General features: G+C 39.6%; 1 protein-coding gene across 1 annotated transcript; it reads right to left on the bottom strand.

Annotated features, from left to right (window-relative positions):
• Window positions 1–12454: 12454 nt before the first annotated feature.
• Window positions 12455–20243, bottom strand: LOC147891169 (uncharacterized). Its single transcript, XM_087389169.1, has 5 exons — window positions 20229–20243; window positions 19716–19847; window positions 19419–19642; window positions 19238–19307; window positions 12455–12469 (listed from the first exon to the last, which is right to left on the bottom strand). Exons 2-5 carry the CDS (start codon window positions 19815–19817, stop codon window positions 12455–12457), a joined length of 411 nt encoding a protein of 136 aa, XP_087245295.1. The 5' UTR covers window positions 19818–19847; window positions 20229–20243.
• Between the last annotated feature and the right edge of the window lie 812 nt (window positions 20244–21055).

Here is a 21055-nt window from a genome sequence, read left to right on the forward strand (position 1 = left end):
TTGATCTTTGCATGCCGTAGATTCCATCATTATATTTTGCTTAATCCATTTGTTATTCTTACATGTTATGATCTGTTGCCTATGATGGTGAATAATTCAAATTTATCAAAGCGAATGATGAAATGGATTATTGAGCTACATGAGTTTGAGTTCTCTTTTTTAACAAAGGCTTCTACAAGGGCGAGCTTGGCAGATATCCTTACTTATTGAGAAGGACCAATACATGTGAGACAAGTAAAAGCCAAGGAAGAATGTAAGGAAATGGAAGATGATTTGGAAAATTCATATGCTATGTTCTTTGATGGATCATACCGGAGGGCCCATAATGAATCATTAGAAGGATTTGTGTTATATGACCGTGCTAGTAAGAAGGTTTCAGAATGGAGCATTCGATTGAGGGCCAAGAGTCACAATGAAGCTAAATATATGACCCTTGAAAAAGGGTTGAATCTAGTTTTGGACATGGGAGTAAAGAGGATCAAAATCAGGGGTGATGCATTGCTTGTAGTAAGACAGGTTCTTGGCATATGGCAGAATAAAAATCCCACATTGAAACAATTATGTAACAAGGTTAAGAGATTGCTGAGTAAATTTCAGGCATGGACAATAAAGCACATAAGTAGAGCAAATAATGAAGAAGCCCACTCTATGGCCCAACAAAAGGTATCTAGTCTCTTTGTTTTAAATCTAACTCTACTCTATATGGTGGTAGGGAAACTTTGGAAAAAGAAGAAAATTTTTTGATGACAGGCGAGGTGCCAGAGAATTTGAAGAAATCACAAAGATACACTTTCATCAAGAGAGCTACCACGTATACTTTAATTGATGATGCTTTGTTTATGAAAGGGGATGATCTTAATTGAGAAGGGTGCCTTGGAAAGAAGAGATTTACAGGATACTTGAGGCATATCATGAAGGTTCTTGTGGTGGGCACTTTGCTTTGAAAATCACTTTGCATAAAATTTTACTAGAAGGATATGTTTGGCCTACTATAAGGAAAGATGTGGCACACTGGTGTACGTCTTGCTTGCAATGCCAAAAAATGGGGAAGAGAATATTGAAGCCAGAATTGAGAAATGTTTTCCTTTCTTTTGATGTTTTTGAGTGTTGGGGGATTGATGCCATAGGACCTCTACCAATGGCAGTAAGAGGAAAATGTTACATTTTGATGGCTATGGATTATCTCTCGAAATGGGCCAAGGCTTGGTGCAACATGTAAATGAAAAAGAGGTAGCAAAATTTGTTTATGAAGAAATCTGTTGTAAATTTGAAATCCCCCTTGAGTTGCTTTCAGATAATGGGTCAGGTTTTTGCAGCAAACTCATTTCTTACTTGTGTGAGAAGTTGGGTATAAAACACAAGCACATCTCCAGGGTATCCTCAGTGTAATGGGTTGAATGAAAAATTTAATGGGGAATTGACTCTCATGATGACAAAGGAAATGGAAGGGTATGGCACTACATGGGACTTGGAATTGCCAGGGGTCTTATGGGCATACAGAGTAGCAATAAAGGTAGGCACAAGATTCTCTCCATATCATCTGGTGTTTGGGAAGGAAGCATTGTTGCCTATAGAAGTGGAGATTCCTGCCGTGAAGATTTTAATGAAACAATTGGATGAAGATACTAACATGATGCAACAAAGGTTATTGTATTTGCAGGAACTTCAATTAGACCACATGCAAGCATCATTATCATACTCAAATGCTTGAGAAAAATCAAGCTATAGCAAATGCAAAGGTAAAGGATAAAGGAATCAAGAAGGGTGATCTTGTATTATGCTATAAAACCCGCCTAGACAACACCTTTCAAACAAAGTTCCAAATCAAGTGGGAGGGTCCTTTCATGGTTCTTGAAAAATTTTCCAATGGTATGTACCAATTGGCAAATTTAAATGGTAAAGAGCATCAGCTGAGGGTGGTGAATGGATACTGATTGAAAAAGTATGTTGCTCGGATGATGACAATTGTACATGATGAAGCAAATGAACAGGTGGAACAATCAACTGATGAAGTGCCTCATGAATACTTCAATCTTGCGACATTTCTCTCTCTAACAGCTGCTGGACATGAATGTCCTAGTAGCTAGGGGGAGGGCAAAATGTGATAGGTTTTTTCATATGACTAGAATCTTTTTGTATCGGATAAGAAATGCTATGTAAAATATGACTAATAGCACTCACGTCTAGGAGGTAGTAGCACTAATAGGCACACATATAGATAGTAGGGATAGTATAGAAGATAGTAGCTAAAGCATATCATGACATTGGCCCTCTCTATTTTTTGGGATGATTTTTGTATTGAACATATATTTTCAAAATAACGATGCACTTGTATGAATAACCCTGATTGTAGGAGATGATGACAAGAACTTTGTGACCAAATTAATGATTGGTTGACCCATGGAGCTTGGATGAGGACCTTGGATCTTGCACTGGCACATGGAATGGATGATGGAGGGGTCACTAAGGCACTGAAGAAGGACTAGTGCTTTTCAAACAGACTACAAGTAAGGAGTGGTTTGCATGACCACTGACCAAAAGAGTGGGTCACAATGAAAGAAAATTAAAGGGATGGCTCTCAATAGTGGAGATAAAAGGAGCCAATCGATGGCGAAGGTTTTGCATGGAAAAGAAAGGACATGGGTTAATGGAACTATTGGTTTGATCTCTATAAGGAGGGTGAATGGCCTTGGTTCATATGGAACTTCTTGCTTTGTCTCAAGGTGAAGAGAGCAGTTGATCACATATTTCATGAGCTTTGTGCTCATTTCAGTTGTGGTGTGAGTTGCCCATCTTGGTTTGAGAGAGGTCAGGAAGCTGACCGATTTGTGTTTTACATGGCACGACAGAAGAGCTCAAGGGAAAAATAGCAATGGCGATGGGTCTTGACTCTTCAAGGGAAAAATAATGATGGTGATTTGAAAGGGCACGGCTCCTTGCACAGGCTACAAACTTCCAAGTTTCAATTTCTAAAGCCGCCTTCAACAACGGTGGTGAGTCTAGTGACGTGCCTAGACTCTAAAGGTATCTAGGCCCTGCATGAACGGTGGAGCACAGAATCATTTCCATAGATTGCATGGTGGAACTGGGTGCAGCAAGTGGATTCTAGGGCACCGTGGATGATTGCACAGTGGACAAAGCTGTGGAGCGTGAGTCTACGTGACCACTGACGAGCATGATAGATGACTAGAGTCAAGAAGCCTTGATGTGACAAAGGGCATACAAGAAGAGGGTGTGCGTGCAAGAAGAGGAAAGGCAGATTTCTTTTTGGCAATGTCTATTAGCCTATTAGTTCCTAGTTTAGGATTAGTTGATAAGATCCTAGTTTAGGATTAGTCTATTAAATCCTAGTCTAGTTTAGGATTGGCGAGGTAGGGTTTCTTTTTGGCAATGTCTATTAGCCTATTAGTTCCTAGTTTAGGATTAGTTGATAAGATCCTAGTTTAGGATTAGTCTAGTAGTTTAGGATTAATCTATTAGTTTAGGATTAGTCTATTAAATCCTAGTTTAGGATTAGTCTATTAGGAGTGTTTATTTTTTGCAAGCTTTGATTGCAAGCTTTTTCATTTTTTTGCAAGGTTTTCTTGGGATGAGCTTGGGGGACTTGATTTTTTTGGTCATTTTTAGAACATTATATAACACGACTCTTATGGGACTTCACATGATATATGAGTCACATATCTTGAGCAACACTTATAACACAACCCTTGATCCATGATCACTTGAGAAGTAAGGTCAGGTTTCAAGGTTATAGGACATGGATTTAGAGGAGTGTGAGAGCTCAAGAAAAGAGGGCATGGGTTTCAAATGGTAGATTCTGTGGGGGTTAAAGGTCACTGTGCCTTTACCCCGGTTATGTACAATACTCAAACACATATATAAATGAATGAAAAAGAAGATTAGGGTGGTTCTGCACCCACCAAAACTTTGTGGCTCTCTGTTTCTCTCTCTCCCTCTTCCGTTCTTGCTTCCATTGAGAGCACTCTCAACTGGTATCAGAGCCCGGGTGATCTAGCTGAGTGTGCGTGAATGCTTGAAGCTCAGCAGCTCTGTGGGAGGAAGGAGAAGCTCTATGGGAAGCTTTGGGGGTGACTTTACTTGCATCCGAGTGTGTAGAGACCTTGGAGGAACCTTTGGAAAAGTCACTTTGGTTTTGCGAAGTGGTTTTGAGAGCCTATTAAGTGTTTTCAAAGAAAAAGTCGTTTTTTGAGCTTTTCCCTGTTCCGTTCGATGACAGAGACTCCGTATTGACTTGTAGAGGCAACTATTGCTTGCTTTTGGTATCCACTTCACTTTAGGAGCTTGGAAACACCTTCATTCTTGAATCTGGGATAATTTCATTGGATTTTTGACTCACTGTGTCAGTTTCTGCGTTTTTCTGCTCAGGTGTTAGAACTCAAGTTTGGAGCAACCATTTGCAGATCTGTCAATTCTGGTGGACTCAAGAGGTCCTAAAACTTCTATGTTGCTCATCATTTGTACTCCGGTGGAGTTTACAAATAGCTTTGTTTCCAAAAACGTTTTTCAGTCCGTGTGTTGGACCCAGTGATTGAGACCACGGTTTCCAAAACCGTTTGTCCCATTGCGTTCCGGATGCCCAAAAACCCCTACCTATCAGTTCTTACGCGATTCGGTGGAGGATTTGCAGAGTTATAGATCTCTGTGTATTCAATTTCGTCTCTTTGTTATGCATTTTTCATTCTAAGGTTTTGAAACCTTAGATTTATGCCACATGGCAGTGGATAAGTGTTGACTCCCATTTCTCACTCATCGATTGGGATTTTGGAGTTCTAGCAGAAGAGAGATATTTGCAGATCTTCTTGCTGAGTCCGATTATGCAATGGCACCCATGTTTTGAGGCATCTCAGGTTCTATTTTCAGTAGCAGTCATTACTGTGGGACTATGATTTCTTGAGCATACCTTATGCAGATCACTTTGGTTGCAGTTTGAGCAATGTGCACTCATTTGTGGTGTGCATTGGGTTGTAGTGGATGATTTATAGGCCATTTGGATGCATTGCGGTCCTTATTGGATGCACTGATAGGCCCAAATTGCCTTGTGGGATGCTATTTTTATGGACGCTTTGCACATGGATGCTATTTTATGCTGAGGGACAGCTTTGACACATTGCAGGTGACGCACTGATAGTGTTTATGCTTGGCACTTATTGGCATTTTGGATTGCCATTGCAGTTGGCATTTTCTTTTGGGCCAGATTTGCTCATATGGATGCATAGTACATGCACATGAGTCAGCTGCGTCTTTTGATGCTTTTGAGTTTTGGTGATATTTCAGTCTATTGTGGCATACACATTTGGGTGCACCTAGTATTTGTTGTGATTCTCTCTTGCAGGCACTAGCATTTGGGATTTTGCTTTATTTGCATCATGGCATCCTCTTCCATGTCTGAAAAGGAGTTTTTCAGCATTAAAAATTTTGATGGGACAAATTTTTCTTTGTGGAAAGAACAGATAAGGGATGTGCTTATTCAAAAGAAGCAGATTAAACCCTTGGTAGGGATTGAAGCTAAGCCTGCAAATATGTCTGAGGATGATTGGAATGAGTTGGATGCATTAGCAAAGTCTACTATTAGACTTCATCTTGCAGAGTCAGTTTATTTCACAGTAGTAAATGAGAAAACTACGGAAGATTTGTGGAAGAAACTGTGTGCCACTTATGAGAAGGAAACTGCCTCTAATAAAGTTTACCTCATGAAGAGGTTGTTTGAGCTGTAGATGAAGGAAGGGGTCTCCATTGCTTCTCACTTGAATGAATTCAATATTATTTTCAGCCAGCTTCAGGCTCAGAAGATGACTTTTGATGCAGAGACTAAGGCAATATTTCTCTTATGTTCATTGCCATCCTCATGGGATACCTTCCGTACAACTGTCAGTAACTTTGCACCTGGTGGAGTACTGAAATTTGATGATGTTGTGGGTAGCTTGTTGGCTGAGGAGATTAGACAGAAGTCTATGGACGGCAACAAGCAGGATGCAGCCTTAAATGTGCAAAGGGGCAGATCACAGTTCAGGGGGAAGTCCCAAGAAAGAGGGAAGTCTCGTAGCAAATCCAGGGCACAGAACATTGAGTGTTACCACTGTGGCAAGAAGGGCCATATGAAAAAGGATTGCTACAAGTTGAAAAGAGAGCAAAAGGATAAGAAAAAGAATGCAAATTGGGGTGCAAATCAAAAGGAAGAGAGTCTAAGGGAGGACAAAGGAAAAGTGAAGATCAAGCAGATCAATGCAGTCACACATGATAGTGACAATGATGTTCTCTTCATGTCTAGTTTATCTGCAGAGTTGCTTACCACTTCAGATGATGCATATTCCTAGGATTGGATTTTGGATTCTGGTGCTTCATTCCATGTTACTCCCCATAGGGAATGGTTCTCCACTTATGACAGTGGAAAGACAGGTTGTGTGCATCTTGGAAATGACTATGCATGTGACATAGTGGGAGTAGGTGACATAAAGTTTTCTTTTGCAAATGGGTTTGCATTTATTTTGAAACATGTGAAACATGTGCCTAAGTTGACCAAGAGTCTTATTTCAGTGGGTCAGCTAGATGATGCCAATTTTCACACCACTTTTGGCTTTCAGAGTTGGAAAATTTAGAAGGGCTCTATGCTTTTGGCCAGGGGTGCCAAGTGTGGGACTTTGTATCCCTTACATGTATCAGGGGTATTTGATCATGTTGTTGCAATAACCGAGCAGCCAAGCACTTCTTTCTGGCATTGTAGGTTGGGGCACATGAGCCAGAATGGAATGAAACTCTTATGCCGTTTGGGTTATGTACCGCATTTGAGTTTCTCTGATTTTGAATTTTGTGAGCACTGTCTCTATGGGAAGTAGACTAAATCAGCCCATAAAAGAAGGGGAAATAAAGAGTTTGAAAAGCTTGATTTGGTGCATTCAAACGTATGTGGTCCCATGCCTACACGATCATTAGGCGGGGCTGAATACTATGTGACATTCATTGATGATGCAACTAGGAAAGTGTGGGCTTATGCTATAGCTCGGAAGAGTGATGTGTTCCAGGTATTTCAAAAATGGTTGGCCTTGGAATCAGTCAGGTAGAATGCTTAAATGCCTACGGACTTATAATGGTGCAGAGTATCTCTCTCATGACTTTCAGCATTTCTGTGATGCACGTGGGATTAAGAGGGAGCTCACATCGCCTCGTACTCCAGAGCAAAATCCAGTTGCAGAAAAGATGAACTATACCATTCAAGAAAGGTTGCAATGCATGCTTTCCAATGCAAGTCTTTCTGGTGGTTTTTGGGCTTAGGCAATGAAGACTGCAATGCATGTGATCAATAGATCACCTAGTAGGAGTTTGGATGGTGGTATTCCTGAAGAGGCATGGAGTGGCAAGAAGCCCTCTTACTCTCATTTGCATATATTTGAGTGTGAGGCTAGATCCTAAGTCTAGGAAATGCATCTTTTTGGGTTATGGTGAAAGTGGAGAGATGGGCTATCGTCTCTGGGATCCAGAAGCAAGGAAGATCATACACAGCCATGATGTAGTCTTCAATGAGAAGAAGATGCATAAGGCACCCATGAGGGATGTGGAAATGAGGAGACAACAAGCTGTCCATGCACTTAATGTGCAAGAAATGGTACCACCAAGTACTCCCATAGGTATACAACCAAGGGTAGATGATGGATCATCTATTGGTGGAAATGATGAGCCAAATGTGGCTGATATGTAGGTGGGACAGCAAGCTGAAATGCCCTTGAAAAGATCATCTAGAGTGTCTAGGCTGCCTGATAAGTTTGTTCCAAGGGTAGACTATGTGATGCTTACTGATTGTGGGGAGCCTTCTTGCTATAGAGAGGCTATGATGCGCGAGGATCAATGCAAGTGGGAGTATGCTATGCAATTAGAGATGAGTTCACTTATGAAGAATAAGACTTGGGACTTGGTTTCTTTACCACATGGAAAGAAAGCGTTGCCATGTAAATGGGTCTACAAAATGAAGGTCACAGGTGATGATGTGCCTAGGTACAAGGCCCGTTTGGTCACTAAAGGGTTCAAGCAAGAGAAGGGTGTGGACTTTGATGAGATATTCTCTCTGGTTATGAAGATGACCACACTTAGATGCATGCTTGGACTAGTGGCATCAGAGGATATGGAGCTTATGCAGATGGATGTCAAGACAGCTTTCTTGCATGGGGATTTGCATGAGGAAATTTACATGTTGCAGCCGGAAGGCTTTGAAGAAAAGGGCAAAGAGCATTTAGTTTGCAAGCTGAAGAAGAGTCTCTATGGTCTTAAGCAAGCGCCTAGAGAATGGTATCAGAAGTTTGATGCTTTCATTCGGTCCCAGGGTTTTAGGAGGAGTGAAATTGATCACTGCCTCTACACTAAAAGGGCTAAGGATAATAGCCTGATAATCCTGGCACTATATGTGGATGATATGCTATTGGCTAGCAAGAATACTTATGAGCTAGATGCATTAAAGGCCAAGTTGCATGAGGCCTTTAATATGAAGGATTTGGGACTTGCAGGTCATATTCTTGGTATGCGCATCACGCATGATCGGAGTAGGAAACTCCTTTGGCTTTCACAGAAGGAGTATGTTACAAAAGTATTGCAGCGTTTCAATATGGAGGGGGGGAAGGCAGTGAGTACTCCATTTCCTCCATATGTGAAACTGAGTCATATAGATAGTCCCAAATCAGATGAGGAGAGAGCCATGATGGCCAAGGTTCCTTATGCATCAGCAGTTGGGAGTCTTATGTATGCTATGATAGCTACTAGAGCAGACATTGCATTTGCAGTGGGAGTTGTTAGCCGGTATATGGCTAATCCAGGAAAGAGGCATTGGGAGGCAGTTAAGTGCATCATGAGGTACATGAAGGGTACCAAGGAGATGTGCATCTGCTTTGGTAGAGGAGACATGCATGTACTTGGGTACACAGATTCAGACTATGCAAGGCATGTGGATAGTAGGAGATCCACTTCTGGTTATGTGTTCACCTTTGCAGGTGGTGCAGTGTCGTGGATGTCTCGTGCACAGAAGTGCGTTGCTTTGTCTACCACAGAGGCTGAGTATGTTGCAGCCACAGAGGGTTGCAAGGAGGCTATATGGCTTGATCGGCTAGTGGGAGATTCGCTCAGGGGGGTCACTATGTATAAACCCTCTATATCACGTGCGTTCAAGGCCTATATTTAAAGTCCCTTATCTGTAAAAATTTTCATTAATAAAATGTACCCCTTTTCTATACAAATCTGTAAATTTTTTCCAAACCTATTTTAAATAGTCCCTTATGTATATTTATTTCTGTAAATTTTAGAAATAAAAAAAATCCTTCTGTTGAACTCACGTGATAGGGTTACATATGATGAGTGACCCCCCCGAGGAGATTCGGGGATTCGTACATGTGTACCGACATTGCATAGTGATTCCATGAGTGCTATTCAGCTAGCACGGAATCTGATCTTTCATGCAAAGACCAAACACATTGAGGTCAGGTACCATTTCATCAGGGAGGTACTTGAGGACAAGCGCATAGAGCTTGTCAAGGTTCATACAGATGATAACCCTGCACATATACTGACGAATAGTCTACCTAGTCACAGCGGTTTGAGTATTGTCGTGTATTGATGGGCATTGGATAGTATGCTCACTGGTTGTTCTCCCTTAAAGGCACATTGTCCTTTAAGTGGGAGGTTGTGGGGGTTAAAGGTCACTGTGCCTTTACCCCGGTTATGTACAATACTCAAACACATATATAAATGAATGAAAAAGAAGATTAGGGTGGTTCTGCACCCACCAAAACTTTGTGGCTCTCTGTTTCTCTCTCTCCCTCTTCCGTTCTTGCTTCCATTGAGAGCACTCTCAGATTCTTGTGTGGTTGCATGTTTAGAGTATTCTAAAAATGCATTAATCTTTAAAGCAATGTAGTGGCTGAAAGAATTTGACTGATTCGAAGCATGCACATCTTCAAAGCCATGCGATTGGAAGGATGCATTTTTTATATGAATGTAATCATTTCAAATTTTCATTCAAAAAAAAATCATGCCTTCAAAGCATCTTTGTGGTCATGCCTACAAAGCATCACGTATTTAAAGGCAATCATTCCAAACTCACATTTCATGTAAGCACTACAAACAAAGCATGCACATGAATAATGTAATAAATCCTAATCTTGAAGACCTTTCATGTCTCTTGAATCACAAGTGTTGATGACAATATATGTAATCCTCAAACCATGTCCCAAGAAAATCATGAAGAGACTATTTGGGTCTCTTAAGACCGATGAAAGCCTTTATGCCAATTGTCCTAGCCCCACCTAGCTCTTTGGGCTCTCTAAATCATTTCACAAGACAATTATGAAGATACTCTTTGAGGTCTCTATGGACAAGAAGCTAACCTGTATGCTAATAAGGCCTCCTAGTTCTGGTTAAAAATTGCCAATTGTAAGTGTTCAATAGAAAAGTTAATCCAACACTATTTAATTATATAGAAGTTTTACACTCTAACATAAGAAATGGATTTTTTCATATCAATTCGATCGTTTTGACTACAAATATGACCATGTTTGGAGTCATATTGACCAAGTTATGGCCAAAATAAAATTGGTTGTCTAAGCCCCCCAAGCACTTGAGGGGCTACGCTAGTGCAGCCCCTGGCCATGCTTGAGGAGCTTGGACAATAAGTCTTATTTTGGCCATAACTTGGTCAATATGACTCCAAACATGGTCATGTTTGTAGTCAAAATGATCGATGTGATATGAACAAAGCCATTTTCTATGTCATAGTGTCCAAATTATAAATTAAAAAAAAAACAATTGTTAAAAATCATTTGTTTCATAAGAGCTTGAACTTATCATGCTACAAACGAACATAATATTTTGCCAACCATCATTGTATATCAATAGTTGGAACATATATACTTAGTAGTTATTAATAATCAATAATTTCAACAAGAGCATAATAAATAATACTAAAAAGGCATCCTCATTAGCTTCACGTGAAAGGGAAGATTGTCCTAAACAAAGAAAAAAAAAAGGAGCCCTAAAGCTTGGGCAAGGGCTATGCCAACAGTCCTTCCTTGATCATTTTGTGTACAAAATGGATCAATCATATGGATAGCAAAAATTTAGTGAGCTACAAAAAGTTGTTTCAGAGGGAATTCAGTAGAAGGAGCTTCGTGGCTCCCCCGATTTCATTTATTTATTTTTCACTACACAAAATTCTTACTTTGAGGCTCAAATAAGGATAGCAAGAAGACCCTTTAGCTCACAAAGGTGTATGCTTACTAGTGTTCCTTTTCATGTCTTTTCCATTCACAACTTTAAAAAAGCTCGCATGCAAAGCTTGCAAAAAAATATCCCCCATCTATTAGGATTAGTCTATTAGTTTAGGATTAGTCTATTAGTTTGGGATTAGTCTATTAGATCCTAGTTTAGAATTAGTCTATTAGATCCTAGTTTAGGATTCATCTATTAGGATTAGTCTATTAGTTTAGGATTAGTTTATTAGATCCTATTTTAGGATTAGTCTATTAGTTTAGGATTAGTTTATTAGTTTGGGATTAGTCTATTAGATCCTAGTTTAGGATTAGTCTATTAGATCCTAGTTTAGGATTAGTCTATTAGTTTAGGATTATCTATTAGGATTAGCCTATTAGTCTATTAAATCCTAGTTTAACATTTATTTAAAAAAGAACATTAGTCTATTAAATCATAGTTTAACATTAGTCTTTATCTATTAAATCCTAGTCTAGGTAGGGTTAGATCTAGCCCAATATTGTCATTGTCACATGGCGCTAGTCATTCAAAATATTTGACTAATGTGTGGGATCTATAGATCAAAAAACACTAGCTAGATCTAGTCCAATATTGTCATTGACACATGGCACTAGTCATCCAAAATATTTGACTAATGTGTGGGATCTATAGATCTAGACCCTAGAACTGGGACTTTGAAATGAGCGCATGTAGGGCTTAGAATGAAAAAATGCCCCCAAGATAGGATTATTTGAATCTAAGCCCTTGACCAAAGAATTTGAATCTAGTATCTAGATTAAATAAATCTAAAATAGTCCAAAAAAGAATTACTTGGACATGGATCCTTGAACTAAGGATCTCAATCTAGTATTTGAATTAAATGAATCTACAACTCTTAATAATAAGATCAAGATTTGTATCGAAAACTTATATATCTCAAACCCTAGATAATTAAAACTTGGAACATGATACATAATGCTTTCATGCTTTCGATCCCCATACAATTGATTGGCATATGAGATCTATAGATCTAGCACCTCGAGCATGACTGTAAAAAGAAGTTCTCTAGAGCCTACAGTGGATACCACTCAAAACTTGGATTTAAAAAACCCTCATCGAAGGATTAATTAGACTAGAAGTACATATATCTAGGATATGTACTAGTTGGATCAGGGTCTAGTATCTAGAATAGGCCAACTGAAAACCTAGTCAATCATACATCCACAATCTAGAAGCCAAAGCAAATAACTAAAACTACTATAAACATTGATAATTCCAAATAAATACACTAGAAACCTAAAGCACGTAGTTGAAACTATTGTAAACATTGATAATTCAAAATGGGAAAAATCTTTTGGCGAGCTTTTTAATGTGATCTTTTTTACCATTTCCTTTGTTTTTGCGAGCTTTTTTTAGAAATCCATACATGTTTTTGTTATAAGAAAGCTGGGGAGGTTAGAAAGAGGCGGAGAGGATATAGGATATGTTCATTTTCATAGCATGTGGAAAGGGTGGAAGAGTGTATACTATGCACAAGGGGGGGGCGAATATGAGTGGCAGTAGGAGGCAAAAAATTATGGAAGATATGTCCATATTCAAAGTAGAAGGGAGTAACTATGGGCGATATGTTCATTTTAAAAGTGTATAATTTGAAACTTTTGACCTCATATTTGGATTCCTCATTGAATTCCGGTCATTTTGAGTACCAGCATGACCATATTCCGATAAAAATTGGAAAAATGGTGTTTTTGTCATTTTGGCCTGTTTTGGGCCTATTTTGAGTCTGCGCTAGCGCAGACTCAAAATAGGCCCAAAACAGGCCAAAATGAATTCATAACAAAAACACCATTTTTCCAATTTTTATCGGAATATGGTCATGCTGGTACTCATAATGACCGGAATTCGACGAGGAATCCAAATATGAGGTCAAATCTATCAAATTATACACTTTGAAAATGAACAAATTTCCCATATGCTCTCCCTTCCCCTTTACATTTAATAGATGAACATAAGTTTCACATTCCTCATCCTCTCTCTCCTCCTTGCACTCCTCTTTGCATACCTTATAAGTTCCCCCTCTAACTATGATAACGAATATATGTTCCAACTCCCCTCCCCTCCCTTCTCCATGCCACTTTACCCATGCGACCATCCCTCCCCTTTTCCTTTATCTCCCCTCGCCCCCCTCTCTCCTCTTAACTGCAACCATAACCCAAACTTTCCACCCACCCCACTCCATGAAACCCCCCCTCTCCCCCTCTCTCTCTCTCAGGTGAATGAAAAGCTCACAATATTCATGAAAATTGAAAAAAAGCTCATGACAAAAAGCTCACCAAAAAATCACACCCAAAATCATTCAAAATAAATACACTAGAAACCCAAAACCATCTAGAATAGGGTACTTCACAATATGTGCTACTACTATTGGTATGGTCTCCCCACTATAATATGTGGGTACCACGTCTCTCTCTCTCTCTCTCTCTCTCTCTCTCTCTCTCTCTCTGTGTGTGTTCTATAACAGAAGATAATCCACTAACCATAAGATTTTATTTTTTATTTTTTTCCAAATTACCAAAAAATTTAGAACAATAATTTCATGGAAATTTTATCTAGCCCATTCTCCATGAGGATTCTGGAGATTGGCACCAGTGCCACTCTCCACAATACCATATGGAGATTGTCACCATTGCCAATCTACTTGTGATATTGTGGAGCATGGCAGTTCTCCACATGGGTTTTTGGAGCATGGCACTGGTGCCAATTCTATAATGTCTCTTATTGCATGGGAGGTTTCCATGGGAATCATTAAAAAATTTTTGAAAAATAATTTCATGTAAATTTTGTCTAGATCCATTCCCCACAAGGTTTTTGGAGATTCCACGTGGATTTATGGAGAATGGCACCAGTGCCATTCTTCACAACCCCACATGGAGAATAGCACTGGTGCTAATCTCCATGTGGGTCTGGCAAATATGATCCACTCTCAATTTTTTTTCCAAATTACCAAAAAATTTAGAAAAATAATTTCATGGAAATTTAATCTATCCTATTCTCCATGAGGATTCTGGAGATTGGCACTAGTGCCATTCTCCACAATCCCTTATGGAGATTGTCACCATTACCAATCTACTTTGTGAGATTGTGGAGCATGGCAGTGGTGCCAATCTCCACATGGGTTTTTGGAGCATGGCACTAGTGCCAATCTCCAGAATGTCTCTTATTGCATGGGAGGTTTCCATGGAAATCATTAGAAAATTTTAGAAAAATAATTTCTTGTAAATTTTGTCTAGATCCATTCGCCACAAGGTTTTTGGAGATTCCACATGGATTTATGGAGAATGGCACCAGTGCCATTCTTCACAACCCCACATGTGGCACTAGTTCCCATCTCCATGTGGGTCTAGCAAATTTTAAATTTCCCTATGGAGAATAGCTTTCATGTCCCTCTCCAATGTCAGTTTATAGAGATTGGCACCAATGACATGCTCCACAAACCCAAATCCATTCCACATGGGGAAATTTAAAATTTGCTAGACTCACATGGAGATTGGCAATAGTGCCATTCTCCATGTGGGATTGTGGAGAATGGCACTACTACCAATCTCTATGTTTGGAATTTAGAGAAAGTTTTATCAAATTGCTAAAATTTATAGGGAAATAATTCATGCTTTCATGGAAATTTTGATTAGACCCATTCATGGATTTTAGAGATTGGCACCAATGCCATTCTCCAAAAACCCACATGGAGATTGGCACTAGTTCCATTCTTCATAAGAAGTCTAGGCTCATAAGGAGAATGGCATCAACTCCATTCTCCACAATCCCACGTGTCAACAAGGACAGACTAGCATAATTATCTATTGGTCTTATGAAATTCTTTGTTGTAATTTTTTCAAAATCTCATTTCTTATAATCATAATAGCAAAAGATGGCTACCATATGTGGGGATAAGGTCATGATGGTGGTGGGGAATGAAGTGGTTGCAATTGGTGCAATGTGTGTAATAGATCCAGAGGGCTACAGTAGTGGTGTGAAGATTGGGGCAAAAAATGGTGATAGTGGAGAAGTCTATCAATAGTGACATGCTCTTGCCATTTCCCACTACTATGGATGCAGTGCTTATTGGTGAGGCACTTTGGAGCATTGTCAAGTGGCCTAGGACCTGTCTAAAACATGTTGGTGATTCTTTAGATGATTTGGTAACTTAAGAAGCCACACCAGGTGAGCCTGAGAAACCTTATGTTGAGGCAATACCAATTTCTTCTTTGGAAATTGACAATTGCATTCATGAATCTTGGAAAGAGAAAAAGGTTTTCTTGTGGGATGACAGAAAAACAAAGACCATGGGGGAAGGTGTGATCTTGCATGTTTTCCTGGGTGACTCTATAAACTTTGATTTATTGGTGGGTAATGATTGCATTGGTGTGGGTATTGAAAAGAAAGAACAAATTATAGGAAGTGACTTAGGGTTTTCTATGCAAGATGTTGGATCTCTCAACCTTGTTAAGTGGTCCATCACGCATATTACCTTACTTGATGGAAGCCCATTGCAACAATATGTGCCCATGAGCCAAGTTGGTGGCATAGATGAGGTGGTCAATGATCAAATGTTGAAAAAGGATGCTCCTCCTTTAAAGAAAAGAAGCTACACTTTCATTAGTAGGGTGCCTAAGCAAAGGGAGCCTCCAATGCCAATGTACAAAATGTCACTAGAGTCGGTGCAGCAAGTTTCGTCCATCGATTGTTGTGGTGGTAGGTGCTTCCAGCATGCTGAGCGAGACCTCTTAATGTTTGTAAGGCAGAATTTTTGAGGCAGCTCCTTGGAGTCTCGTACAAACTTTCTATACGATGTGTTGTCAATGGCTTGGCATCATGACTGTGCTGGGAGGACACACTACAACTTCAGGGTAAACGGTCGGGATGTGTGTTGTAGAGCATGGCATGAGATGCATGGAATCCCAAGGACATCATTTTATCGATATAGGGAGCAATTTGAGAGTGGTGTGCAACAATATGTGCATGGGAATTCTAGGATTGTGAGGAGGAGAAAGGTGCAAATAGGTATGGGGAGGGGTAGTCAATAGAGCGAGCGAGAAAAAGCGAGCGGGCCCAATGAAGCGAGCGAGTTTTTTTACAATTCCTCCGATGAGAACAAATTTGAAACCGAACTTACTATAGCAAGATGTTGTCATAATAAGCATACCAATAATCAGACTTACAATCCACCCTATCTTTCACTTGAAGAACATAAACTAATTACCAAACTCATAACATAGATGACTATTGAAATACCACTTCACCCGCAAAATGCACTAGACCAAAACTTTCCAAATGTATCCATGGTTCACCACAACAATTATCAGTCTATGAACAAAATGGTGTTTTAAACCATGTTCTAATCCCCCTGACATTCATCATCAAGAAAGTAGTTGCACGCATGGGGTTTATCTAATTGCCACTCATCATATCTCTTGTCGGCTGTCATGAATCTTGCCATTTTTTCTGCATAGCATGGCAACAAACTACAACAAAACATACATTTCAAAGGAAAGTAAGTCAAAGTGGAACAATGAAAATAATTTCCAACAAGAAGAAAGTCTTCCCATCCTTATGTGTTATACAAAAGACAATTCGCTACCAACAAAAAGCAAAAAAAATCAATTGCTAGATCAAGGCCTTACAAACACTATCCAAAGCATCAAAATTTGTACTTTCTTGATTCAAAGGCACCCGTAAATGTTCACTATCTACCATATTATAAAGATGCTAAATAACACTTTCAAAGTCCTCAATTTTAGCATTCAAAATATATAACAAAAAAACTCAGGGCCAGTAGCATACTACTCATCAAAGGGGTTTGTGACAGGTTCCACTCTCTCTTCTTCCCCCTCTCCATCATGCTCTGACCTGATCCGTTTTCCAGAATGATCTGCCATAAGTGGCTCAACAATGCTAGCCATAATACTGTTGTCTGAATCAAATGAAAAACAAGGCCTGCCAATGGCCTGACAAGCACGCATAAGAGGGGCTGTACCACAACCCATCTCTAGAACCAGCCCTCCAGGAACACAGAGAAGAGACATAATGCAACCTACAAAAAAACTACTCCTCTCTAGTCCACCTCGTGCTAGCTGAGAAGAAATCGGCACGATTGTCCTTGCAGAGGGAGGTATGTAATGAGTCCAGACATCTTCACGTGGATCAATCAAAAGCTGTTGGAAAAGTGGAAAGCTCTCCTCCCAAAAAACTATTGGATTCTTCTTTGCTCTACGTATTAGAGCTAATACTGAAGATTGCATCTGGAAACCACATGGAGAAAAACATGTATAGTATATTGACTTGTTGTAGCAAGCATTATAGCATTAAAGATGGCAAAGATAGCATGCATAGGACTTATCCTTCCAAACATAGCATGCATAGGACCAACGAGGAGACATTTGTCAAAGACACTTTTATCATGGAACGCAAACATAGAATGCATGGAATGGTAGCTTACCTTAACACTTTTATCATGTTCTCTACAAAATCCATATGGAAACTTGTCATGAATGATCACACGTCTGACAACCTCCAAGCCCTGGACATATGCAAACCGTTCCATCCAACCAATACATTGTCCTACAAGCAATTAATTTTATTTAAAACTAGTAGAATGGAAACAAAAAATGTGAAATGTCAATTGTGGTATTGTGCCTTACCTGCCAAAGGACATATGCATGCCAACCAACCACTATCAGACAAAGAAGCTGATGCAACTGCAAGCCCATGCCGCACATGGTCCTCGAGCAAGACATTCCAAGTAGGAGTGGATCCTCTCTCATCAAGTGGATAGCCAGATGGAAAATCGAGCAATATAAAATCTGAAGCCCACTTCACCTTCTTACCCATCCTCTTGTAGTCCTGATCTCGACTAGCCACTGTAATAAAAAACTCATGCAAAATAGCATACTTATCATTTCTTTTAGAGTCAGCAAAGTCTTTGCCCATTGCAATGTAATCTCCAACTGTACAAGCAAACAAAGGTGTGATGCCACGGGCCAAGGAAATGTCAGGTGACTGTGATCGATGGAACACGTATTGCTTCACAAGTCCCGAGATTGATTCTCCATCTATATGCAAAAGCAAATTAATTACAAGTAAAACTAGTGTTAAAGGAACAACTACATATGCAGAACACAACAACACCCTTACCTGCACTCTCTATGTGATCCATTTCATGCCGCATAGGACTAGATGGTCCCTCATCTAGAAAGAGAACAATCATAAACTTATTAATGCAATGTCAAAACAAATTGAAGACAACATCAACAAACAATCATATTGTATCTTCCTTACCTTTTTCTGTAGGATGTTCTTGTTTCTCTTTCTCTTTCTTATCTCTCCTTGAGCTTCCCTCCACTTTGTCCTTACTTGCTTCATTGGCTTTTTGTGAAGCATAAGTATTGTACAAGTCTCTTTCTCGCACCAGTACTTGTCCTTTAGGAAAATCTATCCACCAGGGACAATGTGCTAATTCCCATTGAGAGAGACGGTGCATGCCAGGTGGATACATGCATGCAGCATGACCAATCTCCACCCAACTCTTGCACAAATTTGGAATGTCAGAGATCCTTTTCTCTATTGCCAAGTGGGAGAGATATCTATCAACCAAGAAACACAAAAAAATTGGATGTCCCAAACCATCAAAAGGTCAAAAAATCAAGTGGAACAACCATCAATGATTGTGTAAGTACATGAATCAATAGCACAAAAATAGACAAATGAAAAATGAACCTTCGAATGAATTGACAACATACCTATAAACCACCCTATGGGCAGCCATGTCCAACTCAGATAGTCCATCTCCTTTTTTTCCACCCTTGCTCTCCATCTTTGTTTCCTTTGATCTTAGCACCACAAACATATGTTTTCTCCCCTCCAGTTTTATATCCTCCATGTATTGCTGCAATGTGTAATCCTTAGGGGTATCCAAAGGCATGCCCATTGTTGTGATTACCCTCAAATCTTCAAGCACTTTCAATGACTGTCTCTCCACCTTCTCCAAAAATATCTCTCTACTAATCCACCTAAACAGTAAAAGTTGACGCAATTTTATAATAAAAAAATAAGAGTCATGTTATTGGCAAGAAACAAACAAACACCATGAAAGATGATTTGTATTGGTAGAAGAAACACACCCTCTGTACTCAAGGTCGCCCACAGGCATGAAGTACATGTCTCGCATAGGTTTAGTGGCTTCTAACAAAGAAAGGAAAATATTTTTTTTTTCTAATCTCAAATCAGACTTTGCAATGAGTTGGAGCTTCTCCAATGTCACGCAAGAGTCCGCACCATCAAAGCGCAAGGCAAACAACTTTTCCAACCAAGCCTCTCCAAGACCAGGATCTATACAATTCAACACCTATCCAAAGATGACATGTCAGTCACTTAACTTCAAAATAAATGCAACAAAGTATAGAAAATTCAATTCACACCTTTCCCATCCTATCAGCAATTCTCTTTTGAATTATGGTACGCTGCTTTCCTTCTGCCTCTCCCCTTTGATCTAAAGGTAGCTTTGTAGATATTTTGTCCATTGCTTTTTTAAGCTCTGTATTGTACTCAACCTACATACATAAGTTCCAATTAGAGAAAGCAAAGGAGTGATAAAGAAGTAAGCATCAATACAAATGCAACATTCTACCTGGAAGACAAGCCTTGCCAGATAACCTCTTGTCAATGGAAACCATGGCTTCTTCCCTTTACTCTCTTGAGCCCTCCAATTCTCTATTGATTTGATCTCACTCAAAGACAATGTTTTCATAAACACCATAGAGTCACACTCACAAATGTTGTGTGCATTTATGAGTATGTCCCTTAGACTGGGTTTGATAATGGCATGTTCATTCATGCTAGAAAACAAACAATAAAGTACACAACCCAATCAATAAATGCAAAGTAGCATAAAACACAAATGTGGAGAAGATTCAAAGAGTCCATGTACTTACGAATTCATTCGTTGTAGCCCTGCCAAGAGAGCAATCTCACTAATTTTCCTTGGGTCAATTATTGTACATACCACTCGTACATGTCTTTTCTTGTTTGTAGGAAAGATTTCCTTGATAACACTCATCCATGCAGTGGTCCTATGATTGCCCTCCCAAACAAATAACATCTTTTGCGACATAAAATGAAAGTCAGTGTTAGACATCACATCTTTCTCAAACTCCTCATCCACCTCTCTCCAGGTGGGAGACCAACTCTTCCTCATATCATCTGTCACAACTATCTCCCCTCCATCACTCTTGCAGACAGATACAATGAAAGACCCTTTCTCCGGGAGATAGCCCTCCACTTGAAATGTACTTTTGAGTGAAGATACATCATCACGAAGTCCTCTCACTCTTGCATAAGGTATCAACCTACACAAGGGAATGCGAGGAAACTGGTTTGAATCAAGCATCCTACATTTGCCAATCACATCACCTCCTCCTTCCACCTGAACTTCACTATCATCCAACTCATCCTCCTCCACTCTTGGACCTTCATCTCTTTGAGTTGATGATACTTCAACCTCTAGACCCACCACACTTTCTTGCTCTTCGGTTCCACCTACTGATGATTCAACATTGTGATCTACTTTTGTTCCTCTTGTCACCTTTGTAGAATGTGCCACTTGAACTTTTCTGCCTTTTTTCCTGTTATCCTGAAAAGACAAAAAACAAGGCATTTTTCCAATCATAGTTCTCAAAACCTTTTCAATAAAAACCAAAACTAAAAACAAGAAACAACATGTAACAACAGATAGAGTATAACCTACGGCAGGTTCAAAGGT

This window comes from Dipteris shenzhenensis, chromosome 18 (genome assembly GCF_047967505.1).
Source record: "Dipteris shenzhenensis isolate YYH24624 ecotype China chromosome 18, Dip_SZ_1.0, whole genome shotgun sequence".
NCBI lineage: Eukaryota > Viridiplantae > Streptophyta > Polypodiopsida > Gleicheniales > Dipteridaceae > Dipteris > Dipteris shenzhenensis.

Excerpts from the sequence above, each read along its gene's own strand:
- LOC147891169 (XM_087389169.1), bottom strand. The coding sequence starts at position 19,817 with ATGGACAAAATATCTACAAAGCTACCTTTAGATCAAAGGGGAGAGGCA. Across the intron at positions 19,643-19,715 it reads TTGCTGATAGGATGGGAAAG|GTGTTGAATTGTATAGATCC; the intron begins GTGTGAATTGAA and ends ATCTTTGGATAG. Across the intron at positions 19,308-19,418 it reads GGCGACCTTGAGTACAGAGG|GTGGATTAGTAGAGAGATAT; the intron begins GTGTGTTTCTTC and ends TTTACTGTTTAG.